Source organism: Schistocerca gregaria, chromosome 5 (genome assembly GCF_023897955.1).
Source record: "Schistocerca gregaria isolate iqSchGreg1 chromosome 5, iqSchGreg1.2, whole genome shotgun sequence".
Taxonomy (NCBI): Eukaryota; Metazoa; Arthropoda; class Insecta; order Orthoptera; family Acrididae; genus Schistocerca; species Schistocerca gregaria.
This window is the reverse complement of record NC_064924.1, coordinates 246381197-246400296: the sequence shown is the minus strand read 5'-3', so window position 1 is coordinate 246400296 and position 19100 is coordinate 246381197. Positions and strand designations below refer to the sequence as shown.

The 19100-nt window shown below is 42.1% G+C and overlaps 1 protein-coding gene across 1 annotated transcript in view; it reads right to left on the bottom strand.

Moving 5' to 3' along the window:
* LOC126273304 (trissin receptor-like) overlaps positions 1-19100 on the bottom strand; it is a 99558-nt gene that overhangs the window by 28789 nt on the left and 51669 nt on the right. Inside the window, exon 3 of the mRNA XM_049976850.1 lies at positions 14090-14249. Coding sequence (XP_049832807.1) covers positions 14090-14249 — 160 coding nt within the window. The remainder of the gene's footprint in view (positions 1-14089; positions 14250-19100) is intronic.

Sequence of the window (19100 nt, the reverse complement as noted above, 5' to 3'; positions counted from 1 at the left end):
ATGAAACTGATATGTCACATAAGCTTGGACATAATCCATAAAAATATCTGTGCAAAAAAAAAAAAAAAATACTTCCTGCTCCGCGAATACGGGGTTAGTAGAGTAACTTGAAAGTCTTCAGTTATCGAGGTTAAGCTATCGAGTTACCTAGTAAACATTGTACCACTGATTGTTCCTTGAACTCCCAGACTCTTCTTCTTCGTCTTCAGATGTTTCTCCGCCAAATAATATGTCCATATCTATATCTAAGCCTTAATCTGATTCTGAAGAATAATCAGCTGACTGTTTGACGGCTGTTTCCTTTAATTTTCTGCACTAATGAAATGAAAACTAGTTTACGTCGTTTTGTTTCAAAAGTACGCTTTTTTGTTTCATTGGGACGCCTTTCATTCTCAATAGTAAACTGTACTTTCCACGTGCATTCTTCTTTCATTCATTCTTTGTTGGGTGTCGTCGTTAGAAGCAGAGTTTCTAATGCTTTATCACATAGTTTACCCTGAATCTTTATTTTTAACATTTTAATTTTACCTTCACTGACATAATGACACGTAGTGTGTGTTGAATGTCATTTTTTGCGGCTGTTACCACAGCGAATTGTCGTCACATTATTGTAGCTGCCGGGGTTTGCCACTAACCAAATGTGGGGATTTGCCCCATTCCTCCATTTTCAGCGAAAGACGCCTCTCTTGATTTTGCGGACTAAATGGTACAATTATTTCTGAGCGAAAGTGAAGTTTAAGTGCACTAGTGTCAACGAGTAATTTGTGGATTCTTCTCTTCAAACCCTACATTATACAACGTTCAAGTAAAACATTGCAAAAGCTACATGTGAGTAGTAAAGAACAGACATATCTCATTTTCTCACCTCTGGAGCGACCTGCTGGGACGAGCTAGAGCTTAGAATAAAATGTTACCATAAGACAAATCGACCGCCTGGTGTTCAACTCCTGAATCGATGGCAGCCAGTATAAAAACTCGGTGCCTTACACCACATACCCTACGTGTACTGCATGGAAGTCAAAAAGGAATGTTGTAAAGCCAGGGGTGGTTATTCCGACAGAAACGCTTGTAAATGACTGGAGTCTCCTGACGTCACGGTGACCATGCATAGTGCAGCAAAGCAACGTGATTACATGTGAGATGCGTCGCACCACATACGCTGTGCTGTGTAACAAGTTCATTTACCTTCTGTTTGGTTGAGTACACACTTGGACAAATCAAAACACACATGAATTACATATAATGACTAAATAAATGATAATTTGAAAGATGAAAGTAACTCGCTAAGATGCAGTTCATAGCTACTTCCTCCTTGTGGAACATTTTTTCATGATTGCCAACTTTGCTTCTTGATTCACATTTATTGTTTCTAAATAGAGGATAAGGACTTTACAAAATTATTTTTTCTTTGCTCATTGGATTTCCATGAGAAATAACATATTCTTCTTCAAACTGTAGTTCTTTTTCTGTCTATGCTGGCACTGGAGAGTAAAGACCACTATCAGATATAACTGGTTTCCAGTATGCATAAGGCTCCTTTACTTCACTTCTTGCTACTGGGAAACCTAAGGATTTATCAACGTTTCAGCACTTAAATGTAGTGTAGCCGCCAATTTACTGCACCGATTCTGGAAGGACCCAGAGATGCCTCATCACACACTGTTACCACATGTGTTAATAAATTCATAGTTTCTTTGATTTCTGGCATGAAAAACATTTACACAGAGCTCACTGGCGCTTAAACTTAGGGATGCAGAATCTGAGTCGACGTCACACTGAGATAACTCTGCGTTTAATTATTCAGTAACTGAAGTGTTTTAGAGAAAGAAATATCGCTTGCGTTATCCGCCAATATAAGGAGATGTACCCTGTTCCTTATTTCAAAAGCGGTAGCGTTATTGTAATATATACTTTCCAAGCAATCATGATTTGGTACGGAAGTTAATACATAACTGTATTTAAAACTTTTTAGGCCTTCGAGGTGAACAAAGAGTGTTGATATCTTTTTAGAAAGACAACAATCTATCACCATCTCGCATTCCTGAGCCTATGACTCTTTAGAGTACTCTTGCGAATTGTGAGATTCATTCTATATCCACTACGCAGGGGTGAAAAGTCATCTTTTGGAACTGTGGAATTCAATACAACAATGACGTTGTTAACAAGCTCAGCAAAATCATTTTCAATGACTTTGTGAAGAGCATACCTCAAGGCCTAAGCTGTTCGTCGTAAAACCTGGACTGCTGCGATCTTTACATTCTGCCTTTCTCGCGATATTATAATTCAGTGGGCTTCAGTAATGTGTTGTGTTATTGTGTTACCGTTATGTCACTTTATTGGTGTACAAAAAACTCCTGTACAGCTTGTTACATTATGTGATCAAAAGTATCCAGACACCTGACTGAAAATGACTTACAAATTCGTGACCCCCCTCCCCCCCCCCCCCATCGGTAATGCTGCAATTCAATATGGTGTTGGCCCACTCTTAGCCTTGGAGACACCTTCCACTCTCGCAGCCATACGTTTAGTCAGAAGCTGAAAGGTTTCTTGGGGAATGGCAGCCCATTCTTCACGGAGTGCTGCACCGAGGAGAGGCATCGATGTCGGTTGGTAAGGCCTGGCACGAAGTCGGAGTTTCAAAACATCCCACATGTGTTCTGTAAGATTCAGGGCAGGACTCTGAGCAGGCAAGTCCATTACAGGCATGTTAGTATCGTGTAACTACTCCGCCACAGGCCATGCGTTATGAACAGGTGCACAATCGTGTTCAAAGATGCAACCGCCATCTCCGAATTGCTCTTCAGGTGTTGGAAGCAAGACAACTGTGTAGGCCTTTGCTGTGATAGTGCCACGCAAAACAACAAGGAATGCAAGCCCCCTGCATGAAACACACGACCACACCATAACACCACCGCCTCCGAAATTTACTGTAGGCACTACACACGATGTCACATGACGTTCACCGGGCATTCGCCAAATCCACACATTGCCATCGGATCGCCACATCTTGTACCTTGATTCGTCACTCCACACAACGTTTTTCCACTGTTCAATCGTCCAATGTTTATGCTCCTTACACCAAGCGTCGTTGGACATTTACCGACATGATTTATGGCTTCTGAGCAGACACTCGACCGTGAAATTCAAGTTTTCTCAATTCCCGCCTAACTGTCATAGTACTTGCACTGGAGCATGATGCAGTTGGAATTCCTGTGTGATGGTCTGGAGAGATCTCTGCCTATTACACATTACGACCCTCTCCAACTGTCGGTGGTCTCTGTCAGTCAACAGACAAGGTAGGACTGTACGCTTTTGAACTGTACGTGTCCCTTCACGTTTCCACTTCACTATCACATCGGAAACAGTGGACCTAGGGAGGCTTAGGAGTGTGGAAATTTCGCGTACAGACGTGACACAAGTGACACCGAATCACCTGACCACGTTCGAAGTGCATGATGTGGTATCCTTGTGTCTTGTGAAGAGAATTTTTGTCAATCAGAATCTTAATAATTTTACCATTTTACAAGAAAACACCATTTACGTGTCAGCCAGCTTCCTTTCCCCGTCGTACCATTTTCACAGATAATGTCTGTGTAGTTAATAACCTGTGAACATATGTGTTTGAATCTACCTGTGAGCAAGCAGAGATTTTCTGGTGTGTTTTATGCGCTATAGGTTTTGTATGAGGAAATAAATTCATTCGATTATTAGAACATTTTGGAGTGTCGATCTGCTGCATCTCGTGCTTGGAATGTACCTGATCGATACAACCATCAGATATGGGGCTGCAAAATACTGGATGAAGGTTGGTAGACCGGAGAGACTGTTTCAGATCAGTGGGCAGCACATGAAGATAGGGACCAACTAAAAATTGGCGAGTGGACCCTTTTCAAAAAGAGTGGGACAGTGATAAGGGCAGTCGGGTTTGTTTATTTTTCCCCAGTATCAGGGAGCGGTTACGGTTTCGCTATGTCACCCTCAGCCGATACAGGGTTCATTTTGTGACCAGACATGGCCCTTATCCCCAAACTCTTGCAGCGCATGTCGCTTTCAGAAAACAATCGTTGAACATGAGCGGAAACTGTTTCCCAGAATACTTCCGTTTGAAATGCATTAGATATATGCACTTACGTAGTAACTTACACCATATGATCAAAAGTATCCGGACAGTTGGCTGAAAATAACTTACGAGTCCGCGGCGCCCTCCATGGGTATGCTGGAATTCAGCATGGTGTTGGCCCACCCTTAGCCTCAAGGACAGCTTCCACTCTCACATGCATGCATACATTCAGTTAGATGCTGGAAGGTATCTTGGAGAATGGCAACCCATTCTTTCCAGAGTGCTCCGATAAGGAGGGGTACCGATGTCGGTCGGTGAGGCCTGGCACGAAGTCGGCGTTACTAAACATCCAAGACGTGTATTATAGGATTCAGGTCAGGACTCTGTCCAGGCCAGTCCATTGCAGGGATGTTATTATCGTGTAACAACTCCGTCACAAGCGTTGAATTATGTACAGATGCTCGCTCGTGTTGAAAGATGCAATCGCCATCTCTGAATTTCTGTTCAACAGTGGGAAGCAAGAAGGTGCTTAAAACGTCAATGGAGGCCTGTGCTGTAATGGTGCCACGCAAAACAGCAAGGGGTGCAAGCCTCCTCCATAAGAAACACGGCCACATCATAACACCACCGCCTCCAAATTTTATTCTCAACCCAACACGCCCTGGCAGATGACGTTCACATAACATTCGCCATACTCACACCCTGACATCGGATCGCCACATCTTGTACCTTGATTCGTCGCTCCACACAACGTTATACCACTGTTCAATAGTCCAATGTTTATGCTCGTTACACAAGGCGAATCGTCGTTTCGCATTTACCGGCGTTATGTGTGGCTTATCAGCAGCCGCTCGACCGTGAAATCCAAGTTGTTTCACCTCCTGCTGTCATAGTACTTGCAGCGGATCCTGATGCAGTTTGGTATTCCCGTGTGATGGTACGGATAGACGTCTCCCTATTTACACACTACGACCGTCTTCAAATGTCGCCGGTCTGTGTCAGCCAACAGACGAGGTCGGCCTATATCCTTTTATCCTGTACGTTCCCCTTCACGTTTCCACTTTAGTACCACTCGGAAACAGTGGACCTAGGGATGTTTATGAGTGTGGAAATATCGCGTACAGACGTAAGTCGCAAGTGACACCCAATCACCTGATCACGTTCGAAGTCCGTGAGTTCCGCGGAGCGTCCCATTCTGCTCTCTCACGATGTCCAATGACTACTGAGGCCTCTGATATGAAGTACCTGTCAAGAGGTGACAGCACAAAGCACCTTATATGAAAAACGCAAGTTTATGAAGGTGTCCGGTACTTTTGTTCACATAGTGTATTTTGGAATATTTAGGTATCGTGATTCCTCTGTCTTTGAAATGGTTCCCGAACCACTTTAAGAGATATGGTATATCGTAGGAAACATTCCTGGTTTCCTCTGCTAGATTTTCGAAATATGTTTTATCTTTATCGACACACAGTTCCTTCCGAAGTTTTACATTTTTCCATCCGTATCACATGTCACAGGTGAAACATATGTTCCCATTTCCTCATCTCTCTTAATGACGCTTTGAAGCCAGCTATTAGTGATAATTATGTTTAAATCATAATAAACAGGCTGCTTCCTATGCCTACACAATCCACGGATTATGCAAACCTGAATATTCGCATGTGGATCAACTATTATGTTCTGCGACGAATGTTAACAAATCCTGCCATCAACATTCATTTGGGCAGCTCTCCGGTAGTAAAAGCGTTTGACTTGGACACCAATAGGATACGTTGGAGAAAACGCGGTCTACATTTAAATTCTTCGTCTTTTTCAGAAGTGTTGCTTCGCACGGCAATGTTTCCGCAAATAAGCATGTGCTTTCCACGGTAGAGCTCTTACGGTCAATGCATGGGCAATGTCCTCCGAATTTACGCTTTCGTTTTCGTTCATCATTCACCAGTTCCGTGCCGGTGTAAAATATTTTGACGACACATTGCTTACACCTTTTTGTAGTTTGGTTTTTTTCTTTCGCGTCAGTTGATATTTTAGTCGCTTTAACGAAATAACGCGGCGAAGAGCATTCGTTTTATATCGTAAAGCTACATTACATCTTTTATTGCAACTTCTTTCTGTGGAGTTCTTTAATAGTTCAATCTGGGCTCTCAGTTCCTTAATTTCTTACTCATTCACAGTTTCACTGAGTTCAGGAATGTGAGCTGTAGCTGTGTTCTGGACGACTTTTTTTTCCGGTGACATAGTTTCTCAAATGGTCAAAGCTCGTTTTTACAAACTTCTTGCTTCGCAGTGTTGCGCACGACTTCCAAATCACTAAGGAATGAAATTACCTTTGTTCTGTCAGGGCTTATTTACCAAGCACCTTAACTTCTCTTTATTAATCAAATAAATAATAGACCAAAGCGATAAAATATCAGTGACATAAATTACTACAAAATCTTATTTCAATGTGATTTAGAACTGAAAATTCAAGAGATCAACATTTTCGAACTAACCACCATCAGAATACCAGACAAATATCTTACCAGCTGTGCTAAACAACCACATCGATCTAGGGTGTTACTGTTACGGCTACACAACATCACGCAAAATGCCTAGCTGAAAGTGTGGAATTGTTTACAATCCTGGAAAATACGAAATTATAACGGCTATTTCCACGAGAAATGAAGGTAGAATACACAGGACCAAAAGGTAATAAATTTGAATAACGTTATTTCCTACACAATGTAGCGAGTAATTCAGTGTCGTATAGTAATTCAGTACCACGTGAAAAAAGTATTAAATTTATGTGAGTTGATTACTTTAAGGTTATTTTTAAGTTGTATTTATTTCGAGTGTTGTTTAAGCACTGACTTCTCTCCTTTTCGCTTGCATCCCAGCCTTCTGTACTTTGTTAACCGTGCCACTTTGGAAAGTTCACGCAAGGGATTGCTGTTGATGGCAGCTTCTTTCTTGAATGTAACCGTAGAAGTTCGTCTATCAAATAGTATTGATAACCTCCAGGTCGAAAATTAACTGAACAAACACATGTAGTTTTCTCATGCACTTATCCGCACGTTTGCATCGAACTAACCGCACATGTTGCAAGTGCTCGTCTTTGGGAAAACCATGAAAAATAACTTTTGTTGTCCATCGACCATAGTAAATGGATTATACTACGACGCAGTTACACTGGCCCTTGCTCATGATTGAGAAAAAACGAATTATTTGTTTTAGATGCAAACCACGATTTCCGTCCTCTGCTGAATGTAAGGTCACGAAAGTACTCACAGTGGAGTCAAGGCACGCAATGGCGTCTGGGAAATTTTTGCTTGTCAGGGGCCGGAATCGCCTACCTTCTTATTTCATGTACCTTGGATAAACCGGAAAAGAAAGGAATCTAAGCATTTGAAATATGTTTTACGATGATGCTGAACATGACCGACAGATGCAAAGACGTTCTTCGCAGAATCAACGATGGAGAGATGACAAATACTAATCATAAGATGCGGGAAAGAGTAATCGGTAAATGTATGTCCAAAAAGTGGGGCAATCTGTTAGGATATGACTACATCTACGATCTTACCGATATATGACTGACTCACCAAAACCGTTAATTTACGAAACACTGATTTTAAGTTTGTCATGGAGCTACTAATAATGAATGTGCTTATTGTCAGTGCTGAAGGCCATACTGAGTGACTGAGTGAAAGACATATTCCTTGTGTCTGAGGTAACTGTGTTATATTTTTCTACACTTACTTATTTAACAAGTATAAAGTAAATGAACATTCATCTTGATCGAAAATAGATGTACAATGTGCTTGTTAAGTATTTGATTAATAGTATAATGATATAATGTGCCAACGGCTTTGCCGCAGTGGTAACACCGCTCCCGTCAGATCACCGAAGTTGCGCTGTCGGGCTGGGCTAGCATATGGATTAGTGACCATGCGGTCTGCCGAGCGCTGTTGGCTAGCGGGATGCACTGAGCCCTTGTGAGGCAAACTGAGGAGCTACTTGATTGAGATGTAGCGGTCTCGGTCCCGGAAACTGACCTAAGGCCGGGAGAGCGGTGTGCTGACCACATGCCCCTCCATATCCGCATCCAGTGAAGCCTGTGAGCTGGGGATGACACGGCGGCCTGTCCTTACCTTTGGGCCTTCATGCCCTGTGCGGGGGGAGTTTAGCTTTTTTTTATAATGATATAACTCAAACAAGCAAACAAAATATCAATATTCACATCCCACATATTCTTCACTGAGCACAACGCACTTGTGGGCACATTCATAAATCTACAAAACTGTTAAGGCTTTCGTGGCCACTTGTTGACAAACTGCCTATTGGCTTCTGTCTCGGGTTCAGAAAAATCATTAGATGAACGTCGGCCGAAGAACCCGAGACAGAATCCTATAGGCAGTTTGTCATTCATAAATTTACTGGAAACTGTGGATGGGGCTTCGAAGCGCAGCTGTATACTTTCATCCACGTAATGACTACGACTCTCTAACCTGTCATTCTCTAGTCCGAGCGGATGACACCAGTTTCCACCAGAATGTCACAGAGTTGGCAGGAATGTGAGATTTTGAGTACAATTGTCAATGAAATCTCAAATAGTTTCGCAACTTCTTCATTATGAGTCAATTTCTATGACACACAGTAACGCATCTCATTCCCACTTGAATTCTTGAGTATGACGACAATAGCATTGTTGTTTCAAATCCCGCATTCCTTCAATATCAATGTGTGGAATACACAATGAATTTTTGAGGCATCTGCTTGTCACAGCGCCAGTGCAAGAACCAATGGTAAAAACGTTTCCTGTTCGTGCCTTTTGTTCAAAAAACTTGCACCAACAGTGCACAGTTCCCCGCCTCTGCTTTTCGTAATCTGTAACAAAAGGTTTGCCGTTGCTTCGTTGCTCTATGATTCGAGGATTGGAATTCATTACTTCTAGTTGACTCTCGCGGATAAAATTTATGACGTATAGTATCTTTCAAAATAAGCGGCGATTCTTTACAGGTGTCCGTCCCGTAACGAATTCACACACAGTGAGTGCACAGTTCGCCATTTACACTCTTAACCATGAAAATTGAAACATCAGGATACCAAATAATACAATTTTACTCACTGTGCTTATATAATGAGAATAACATACACTCTAAGTAGAAAAAAGAATAAGCACTGCGAAAGAATTATCCAAATAGGACGGAAATCGATAGACTTGACATTACTCGTATGGACAAACAAATTACTACAGCTTCAGAAAATTTCATTATTTGTACAAGAGCGTCAAAATTGGGGAAGTGAATAACGCGTTGGTCCATCTCTGGCCCTGTAAGTAAGTTATTTGGCTTGGAATTGATTGACAGACGGGTTGGATGTTCCCCTGAGGGACATCGTCCCAAATTCTATCCAACAGACGTGATAGATCGTCAAAGTCAGGAGCTGCTTCGTGAGGCCTGACCATAATGAAGCAAACGTTCTCGATTCGGCCACCTTTCTGGGTAGTTAGTGTTTTGCAAGCACGAAGATTGACTGTAGAACTGTCTCCACCTGCAGGAGGGTAATGTCTTGCTTAAATGTAAGCCCAGGATGGCTTGCCATGAACTGAAACAAAGCGGGGCGTAGAATATCGTCGAGGAACCACTGTACTGAATAACAATCAAAGGAATCCTGCTATCAAATGAGATGGCACCCCAGACCAACATTCCTTGTTGTCGGGCTGTACAGTGGCTGCGGCGTCTTCGCTGCTGATCCTTCCCTAGGATCATATTGACTGAAGCTGAATTGCCTTAGTGCTGAGTCCCGCTCCGAAATGAGCCCCGATGAAAACGTGCCTGAAAATACCCCGGACAGCTGTGGGATGCTAGTCTGACGTCTCCGCCATATGGCCTGACAACCAAGAATGAAAGTGTGGGCTCGCATTTCATTTCATAGCCGAACCCCTTTGGTTGTAATCTATGCCAACCTTACAGCACACCGTTTCCTCGACGATATTTTACGATCTGTTTTGTTGTACTTCATGGCAAACCATTCTGTGCTTTCATTTTTTCACCAAAATAATGCCCCCCGAACCCCCCCCCCCCACTAATCCGCAACCCCTGGAGAAATACAATCAAAAATGGTTCAAATGGCTCTGAGCACTATGGGACTTAACATCTGAGGTCATCAGTCCCCTAGAACTTAGAACTACTTAAACCTAACTAACCTAAGGATGACACACACACCCATGCCCGAGGCAGGATTCGAACCTGCGACTGTAGCGGTCACACGGTTCCAGACTGAAGCGCCTTGAACCGCTCGGCCACTCAATCCGGCTGAAATACAATCGGCGAGTGTTTCTTCTACTTGTGTTCGTCCTTGCCAAATCCTGCCTGTACCAGTACGATCACCAAATCTTACCCTAATTGAAATTTGTGGGGCATTGTGGGCAGGGGCCCTCCAACTAACTCAGGGTTTTGACGATCTATCGCGTCAGTTAGATAGATTTTGACACGATATTCATAAGGAGGATATTGTAAAGGTACCTGAAATACAGCACCTCACTTCAACCTCTCGATCCCAGCAATATTCTACTGTGTTTCTGTAAAGTAGTTAACATATTTCTCTGACAACATTCAAATTTGATTTCATTAATGTAGAGGTATTTTGATACATCGATATGTATACATTCCAATGATGTTATTCTTATGTGTATTCTTTATTTTGTCACTATGATCTTTTAAGTACTTGTTACTCTGATTTTTGGACCAGTAAGCGGTTATTAGAGTGTGAAGGTTTGGCCGTCATGTTAAAAAGACGTTAATTGTAGTCAGTTTATGAAATGTGAAATTTAACAGTGAGGTTTTGGAACGAGTTATTTGATATTGCAACAAAAGTAACAAAAAAGAAGTGTAACTTAAATTCGGAGTGCTGATTACTTTTTTTACATCACCATTGTCCTAACTAGCGAAAGTTTAATCGTCAAGAATGGTTTATGAGACACATCTATAAAACTTTTCAATATCGCAGAATAACACCTAGGCCTCTTTGCATCCGGGCTTGGAATCTTCACTATCTAGATTTTCGAAGATTGAGCCACGAGTTCACAACGAGAGTAGCGTGGGAAACACGAAAAGATGAGTGCCTAGTATATCCATTATTTCAAGAAATGACTTTATTAACTGTGCTCTAATGACACCTGCCACAAAATATAACTTTGTTGTTGCTCGAAAATGCAGTATTTAGCAGCGTGAGCGACACTACAATCATAATTAGTTTTTGACCTATGTTGTGGTAGGGTTCTTAGAACAACTCTTTCTATCAAAGCCAAGGCCAGTAACTGCTTTCATAAGGGCCAGAGGTAGACCAACGTTATTAACTTGAACAGTTTCTGAGGTTCTTCCCTTGAATAAACAATCAATTTTTTATGAAATGGTAATCAATTGTTGGTCTGTGTATGTACGCCACACCTACCGATTTCCGTCCCAGTAGGGCAATTCCTTCATGATGCGTCCGTTTATATCTTACAGAGTGAATTAGTAAATCTGTTGGGTATCTAAGGTGCTACTTTTAGTACAAAGATATGCCACTTCTTTGTGAAACAGTGGCTCTAAGCGGGCTGCGCACTGTTTCGAACTGAACTTTTATGGCAGATGTAAATATGTCATTGAGCTCTATACGAGAGCACATCAGTCGCAGTGGTAGGGCAGTAGCAGTGCATCAGTCTCTGCAGCAACCAATTAACGGATGGTTTCTGTGGGTGAGAGATATGGGTTAGGTGCTGGCCAGGACGACATTCAAAGACGCTCTGTATCAGGTCAGGTTGGGACAGCACGGGCAGCTTGCAGTTTTGTTATCTTGTCGAAACATCTAGAAAAGAGGGCACAACTATAGGCCTTAATGCATTATAAATGTTACATTTGCCGTCCAGATTAGCAGAAATGCGAACCATATGTGATTATGTTGTATAACTAATGGCACACCATGCGACTATGTTTTGTTCCGATGATGAAGGATGGAATCTGGTAAATTTCTTCCTCCTCGAATCATCGACAAAAGGATGCATCAATCGTGATGCTGTACCCAGAACCGGGAATTGTCTAATTAGACTTATCTTGTGGCAAAAATGCTCATCTCTTGACTCAAGGTACGTGACGTGGCTGTATAGTCGTGCATGGCAGAGTGTTAGTCGTATAGGACTGTTGTTGTTCTATGTGGCACAGTGTATGGGCCATCTGAATCCATCTACTCCATATTCGCAAGGCAATAGTGAGATCCTGACTAACAAGTGCAGCAATATCTCCGCCGGCCACAACATAAGATATGGAACTTTTCCATTCAAACGATGCACATGAAGGCATGGGAAACGAGACAATCAGTTCATGTTTCCTAGATCACGGTTGGCTGCTGATGTATTCACAATCACACACACTCTTGCGTTTCTTCGTCTGATTGAAACGGACGTCCTGGCATGTCTTTCTTCAGGTCCGCAAAGAATTTTGAATATTTCCCAACGAAAATCATTCATGTGTAGCCACTATCTGATCGGCAGTGCACTGGTCTGCGCTATCGTGCAACAAGATGACTCCGTCCAATAGCAACCTTGCTTGTTTTGTCTCGATGGCGGGTTGCAGTGTCCGCAGAGTGTGTTGCTAGCTCTGCACATTGACTGATGTTCCACTCTCGAGAAGCTCGCCGAGCAGAGGGCCCCTGTCATCGAAGAAGAATGAATCACTACCTTACCGGAACTTGTGTCAACGCCTTTGGATTTATATTATTATTCAATAATCAACTTAGCTAAGATCGCTAGCAATTCTTCTAATTGCTATCTGGTATCGACAGATCTACACTGTTATCACTGGATCTTTTAATATTAATAGTTGCTCACGTTTCTTACGCCAAAGTGAAGTCACATATTGTAACAAGCACGTACAACTAATAATGTTACAAGATTCAACAACGACAGTGTAGATCTGTCGGAAACAGTCACAGTAGTAAAAAGAATTGCTAACGATCTTGGTTAATTTGATTCTTCAGGAACAGCATAATTTTCAGATCGCCCCCAAACTGAAACAATGTCAAACATATATTGTTATGGATTTCTTTAGTGGGGAGTGTTGGCTTTGCCGTTTGTCCTCGGGTTTGAAATGGTGGCACCAAATGTCATGATAACCTTCGACTGTAGGTGCGCTCTGCTCTTCAAGTTTCTCGATCGCGGATCCACAAGCACTGTGCATCGCTATGAAGACACTCTGCGCAAATTACAACGAGCCATCAAGTCAAAACTCCCAGGAATGCTTCCGGATGAAATCATCCTTCTGCCCCATCCCCCTTCAGCCATTCAGACGAAAGCTATTATTCGCGCAAACAAAGTTGACACTCGACGCGATGGCTGACGGGAGCGACTGTGAATCGGAAATGCTTTTACGGTCGCTCCCATCAGCCACAGCGCCGATTGTCAACTTCGACACCGCGTGTAGTACTCTTCAGCAAATTTGTTGGGAAACACTGTATAACATCCTCCTTACAACTCAGATCTTTCAGTGTGATTTTCACATCTCTGACAAGTTGAAGAAGGCCATGTGTGCACGCCAGATCCAGATCCAGTCGGTGCGTTTGTGAACCCGTCAGCGGCCGAAATCGTTCTACGAAACGAGAATTGACCCTCTCGCCCTCCACTGTGATAAATATCTTAACGTATATGGTGATAACTGTGAATCGAACTATTCCATGGTCGCGTTGTGGCGGGTGTTCGGTTTTCATTTGACAGCCCCTCATGTGTTTACCCTTCTTATGCAAGTCATAATGCAAACACAATCAAAAACAAGAATGGAATGCCATTTTCTGGCGAAGAAACTCAGAAAAGTTGGTGTGTGGCACCTAACTACTTTGGCGATTGCGCTGAAATGGTAATAATTTTTTATATCTAAGCATATACTGCAAGTTAAGCCAATTTAACTTTTTTTACTTTGCAGTTTTCCTGGCCAGGAGTGCACATATAGTTTAACCTACCTAGCCTTCCCGACGATGTACGTGCTACTATAGGAAAGAAATAAAGCTGAAATTTACCATGAGTCTGGCGGGCGTGAGGATGCGCCGGCAGGCGATGGGGTGTATGATGGCGACGTAGCGCTCGGTGCAGATCACCACCAGGATTAGGATGGACGCCGTGTAGCTCAGAGTGTGGACGAACACCGTCATCTTGCACATAGCCTCACCGAGCAGCCAGCTGCAAGAGATCCACACAATTGCTTGCAAGGTACACCAAAGAATTCGAAGAAATTACACTACCTGAAGCATACTCCTTAAGGGGAGGTTTGCTATCTTTTGGTTCAAACAATCTGTTGTTTTTTTTTTTTAATTGAATTTTTGGATCCATAAAAGTGTTTGAATCTACCCCTGAAACGATTGTTCCCAATACGGAACGGAAATGTTTGTTATTCGCGGTTGATCAAAAAAGTGCACCTGCCTGAAATCGGCCTGTTTCAAGCACCAGTTTTTTCCTTCAGAGGACGCGTTATTGTATCGGTGCTTAGGGGGAAACACACAAAATTCAACTAAAGGTTTGAGCGCGTATGTTTAGAAGTTATCCCCCAAGCATTTGCATTTTGGTGCGAAGACTGTCAAGATTGTGACTTTCCTGGCAGTGAGCAGCTTCAGAGAAGGGTATTCACAACTCTGAAGAGCATGACAATGATGGACGTCACCCTTGGACTCTATTTGACGCAGTTCGTCAAGCATTCGGACGACCACCGGATTCAAACGGCCGAAAACCGCTTGTCACCGGCCGTACGAGCGGCTCTGGAGCAGCGCAGGATGGCCAGATAGAGCAGAACGCCCTCTACGAGGAATAGGAAGGACTATTTTCTGGACCCGGAATAAAAGATTGTACGTAAGTTGCATAACATTGCATTTATATGTAGTCAAAACTTCAAAAGCGTTTTTCTCTAAATGACTTTTTTTTGTATCGTGCGGCATGGTAACTTTAAATCTGCTGAACCGATTAACATGATTCTTTGTTTTCGCGAAACTAACTAAATTGTTTAATTCCGATCCATTAACTATAAATATTTTTACTTGGACGACGAAGTAGAAAAAACTATGAAAAAAGCCCAATTTTTTTCAAATGGGCGCCATTTTGTTTTCTATGATCCAAATAACTTAAGCGAGGTACAACTCCTAAAAATTTTTGTATAATTCGCTAACCTGAACTCAAATTTGGTTTCAGACGAGCTGGATGTCCTGTGACATTCCGCGCGTGGAGGTCTACATTTAAAATTGGGTTTCGTTCCGACGGCACTTCCGCCTTTGATCTTCGACATTTCCGGTCGAAAAAATTCCAGTTTGTAGAGGAAATACCAATAAACATTTTGACCTAATTTGACATTGATATCTGTAACAAATCCTGAGAAAAATTTCTCAAAGTACATGCTTTTTTCGGGCAGAAGATAGTACACCTCCCCTTAAATTGGCTTCTTGATGTCGGTTTTTAAATGTTAATTACGCATAAACTGCCAGCACATCAGTCAACGGCATTAAGATTCTGTCCAGTAGCTTGTACAGCTGTAATCGTCGACGACGTACGGGTTATGCCATTTAGACTTACCACGACTCCTGTCTGGGCCGTACTTCTCTTCCACCTTCTGCTGTTGCGCGTTGCGTTGCTAAGTATTCTGGATATAAGCATGTGCTGCAGAGACTTTATCTGTTTATATCAGTAGGTAGTTCTTACATATGAGATAATCTGTACCCTTCTTTCTCTCTCATCTATCGCACATATTCAAGCAAAAATTTACCTACTGCATAGCACCCAAATTGCACTTCAGTTGCGTGAATATGTTTAGTTTAAACTTATACCAAAATCCAGTTTTTGTTACATATAAATGCAATTAGATTATATGACTTGGGCAATTTCATACAGTGCGGTACAATGTTTAGTGTGTAGCTGCTACCAACTTTCAAATTGATTAATTTTACTTGACATCATTGGTGGTTTGCAGGTCAAGCGGGAACCTTAAACAGATTCAGTGATGTTCCTGTTGATGTTGTTGGTCCTAAGAATATTAGACTATGCGGTTCTGTGCGCAAGTCTGTCCTATGCAAACACCTGCTTTTCAGCATAACTACCACAACGTCCATCTACTTGTACCTACTTACTATAGTAAGTCCATAGAATCACTCCACAATTCCCCCTACCCTCTCATACATACACACACATACATAGACTACCCACCATCATCAAATGTGTCCTATTAAGCAACACCTTACTTCAGTCAAATTCTGACACAAATTTCACTGCTACTTGATTTGTTATACAATGCAACCAAATAACCGTCACAGTTCCAGGCTTTACAGCATTTCAGACGCTGTTTATAGTTCATATTTCGATTCCACATAAGACTACACTCCATAAAATATTTCATAACGCTGAAATTGAAATTCAATGTTAACAAATTTATGCTTGTCAAATGGTTCAAATGGCTCTGAGCACTATGGGATTTAATTTTTGAAGTCATCAGTCTCCTATAACTTAGAACTACCTAAACCTAACTGACCTAAGGACATCACACACGTCCATGGCATAGGCAGGATTCAAACCTGCGACAGTAGCGGTTGCGCCGATGCAGACTGTAGCGCCTAGAATAGCTCGGCCACCCCGAACGGCTTATGTTTGTCAGGAACGCCTTTTACTATTGCCGGACTGGTTGTTATACCATCTCTACCTCTTTCGTTGTCAGTTTCTTTTCCACCTAAAGCGCCAAGGAAACTGGTATAGGCATGCATCTGAAATACAGAGACATGTAAACAGGCAGAATAGGGCAAGATGTCTACAACGTCTACATACGGCAATATATGTCTATCGCAGTTGTCAGATCGGTTACTGTTGCTACAATGGCAGGATATCAATATATAAGTGTGTTGAACGTAGTGGGACTCAGCATATTTATTATTAGCGATGACGTGGGGCTTTTCCCGTACGATCATTTCACGTGTATACAGTGAATATCAGGAATACGGTAAAACATCAAATCCCCAACACAGCTGAGGCCGGAAAAAGATCCTGCAAGTACGGGACCAACGACAACTGAAGAGAATCGTTCAGCGAGACAGAAGTTCAACTCTTCTGCAAATTGCTGCAGATTTCAATGGTGAACCATCAACAAGTGTCAGCCTGCGAATCTTTCAACGAAACATCTTCGATATGGCTTTCGGAGACGAAGATGCACTCGTGTACCCTTCATGACTGCGCCATACAAAGCTTTACGCCTCGCCTGGGCCTGTCAACATTGACATTGGACTGTTGGTTACAGGAAACATACTGCCTGGTGGTACGAGTCTCGTTTCAAATTGGATCGAGTTGATGGACTTATACGAGTATAGAGACTTCATGAATCCACGGATCCTGCATGTCAGGAGGGGACTGTTCAAGCTAGTGGAGGCTCTGTAATGGTGTGAAGTTGGAATCGTATGGGACCCCTGATACATCTAGATACGGCTGTGATTGCTGATACGTGCGTAACCAGTCCATCCATGTCCATTGTGCATTCCGATGGACTTTGGCAATTACAGCACGACAATTCTACATGTCACACGTTCAGAATTACTACAGGGGTGCTACAGAAACAATCTGCTGAGTTTAAACACTTCCGCTGTTCACCAAGCTACCCTGACATGAACATTATTAACCATATCTTGGATGCCTTGCAACGTGCTGTTCAGAAGGGATCTCCACTCCCTCGTAGTATTACAGATTTATGACCAGTTCTGCAGGATTCACGATGTCAGTTCCCTCCAGCACAACTTCAGATATTGATCGAGGCCATGCCACGTCGTGTTACGGCACTTCTATATGTTCGCTGGGCCCTACATATTAGGCAAGTGTAACAGCTTCTTTGGCTCTCCAGTGTAAAACCTCATTTAATAGTTCCAATGTCTCGTTTCCTTATGTAATTCACTTAGAATCGCCTGAGTAGACCTATTACTGTCATTTACAGTAGTTTTATTCATGACCCTCTGATAATCAGTCGCTTGCCAAGACCCTAGACATTATGTTCCCTGATCTTCCAAGCCGTTCGTCATTGCTGACAGTTGTGAAACCACCAACTAAACTTATGGTTTCTGTTTTTCTTTTCTTTGAATTAAAATTTATCTTGGTGTTCAGTTTCTTCGTAGCTACTACTTCCACTTCATGCCATTCGTCTTTGACAACTGCTGTGTGGTTTCTGTTGAATCTGGAAATAATATTATCTTTTCTGAATTTATCCCTGTCATTGCCAGAACTTCAAAGAGCACACCATATGTACAAGTGGTGTAAATTTTGGTTTTTGTTTTTTCTATGTAAGATCAAGTGTCATTACTGCCTCGATTGTTCGTGCATTTCTTCCGTACCCACAGATGACCATCTCTGATGTCATTTTCTATCAGTTCCTTCATTTTTCTATAAACAATTCGTGTCCGTCTTTTGTAGTCATGGTTTATTTAACTGTTGGTTTGATATCATTCACATCTGTCAACAGATGCCTGTTTTGGAGTTGGAATTACTGTGTTCGTCTTGGAGTATGAGATTATTTCGACTGTCTCGTATAATTTGCTTGCCCTATAAAATAGTTTCGTCATACTTTATTGTGTCGAATATCTGAATAAAGCTGAGTAAATGTGTACTTCAAGAGTCTCTTTTAGATTTTGAGTGCACCGAGGATTCAGTGTTAAGTGATGTGCTGAGAAAAAATTTTCTGATAACTGGATACTTACCTTGAAAGATAAATCAGTAGCCAAGACAGAACAGTAGATTACATACAGCTTATATATTGGAATCGAAAGTGAATTTCGTAAATGGCACTACTCAGAACAGGTGTAGAGTACTTCTGATATTTTACAACTTCCCCAGACGTAGTTTCTGTTTGAGACCGAGAAATGAAGACTAGCTAGAAGGTCTACGAAGGGGAAAATGTCTTAAGCTTACCACCACAGCTTGATTAGGCATGGGAGTCGAGCTTAACATAAGTCCTAGAGCACTAAGGGTTGTCCGAGATACATTATACAGCTCGCTTCGAAAGGAGTAAAGATTAAAACTTGCTCA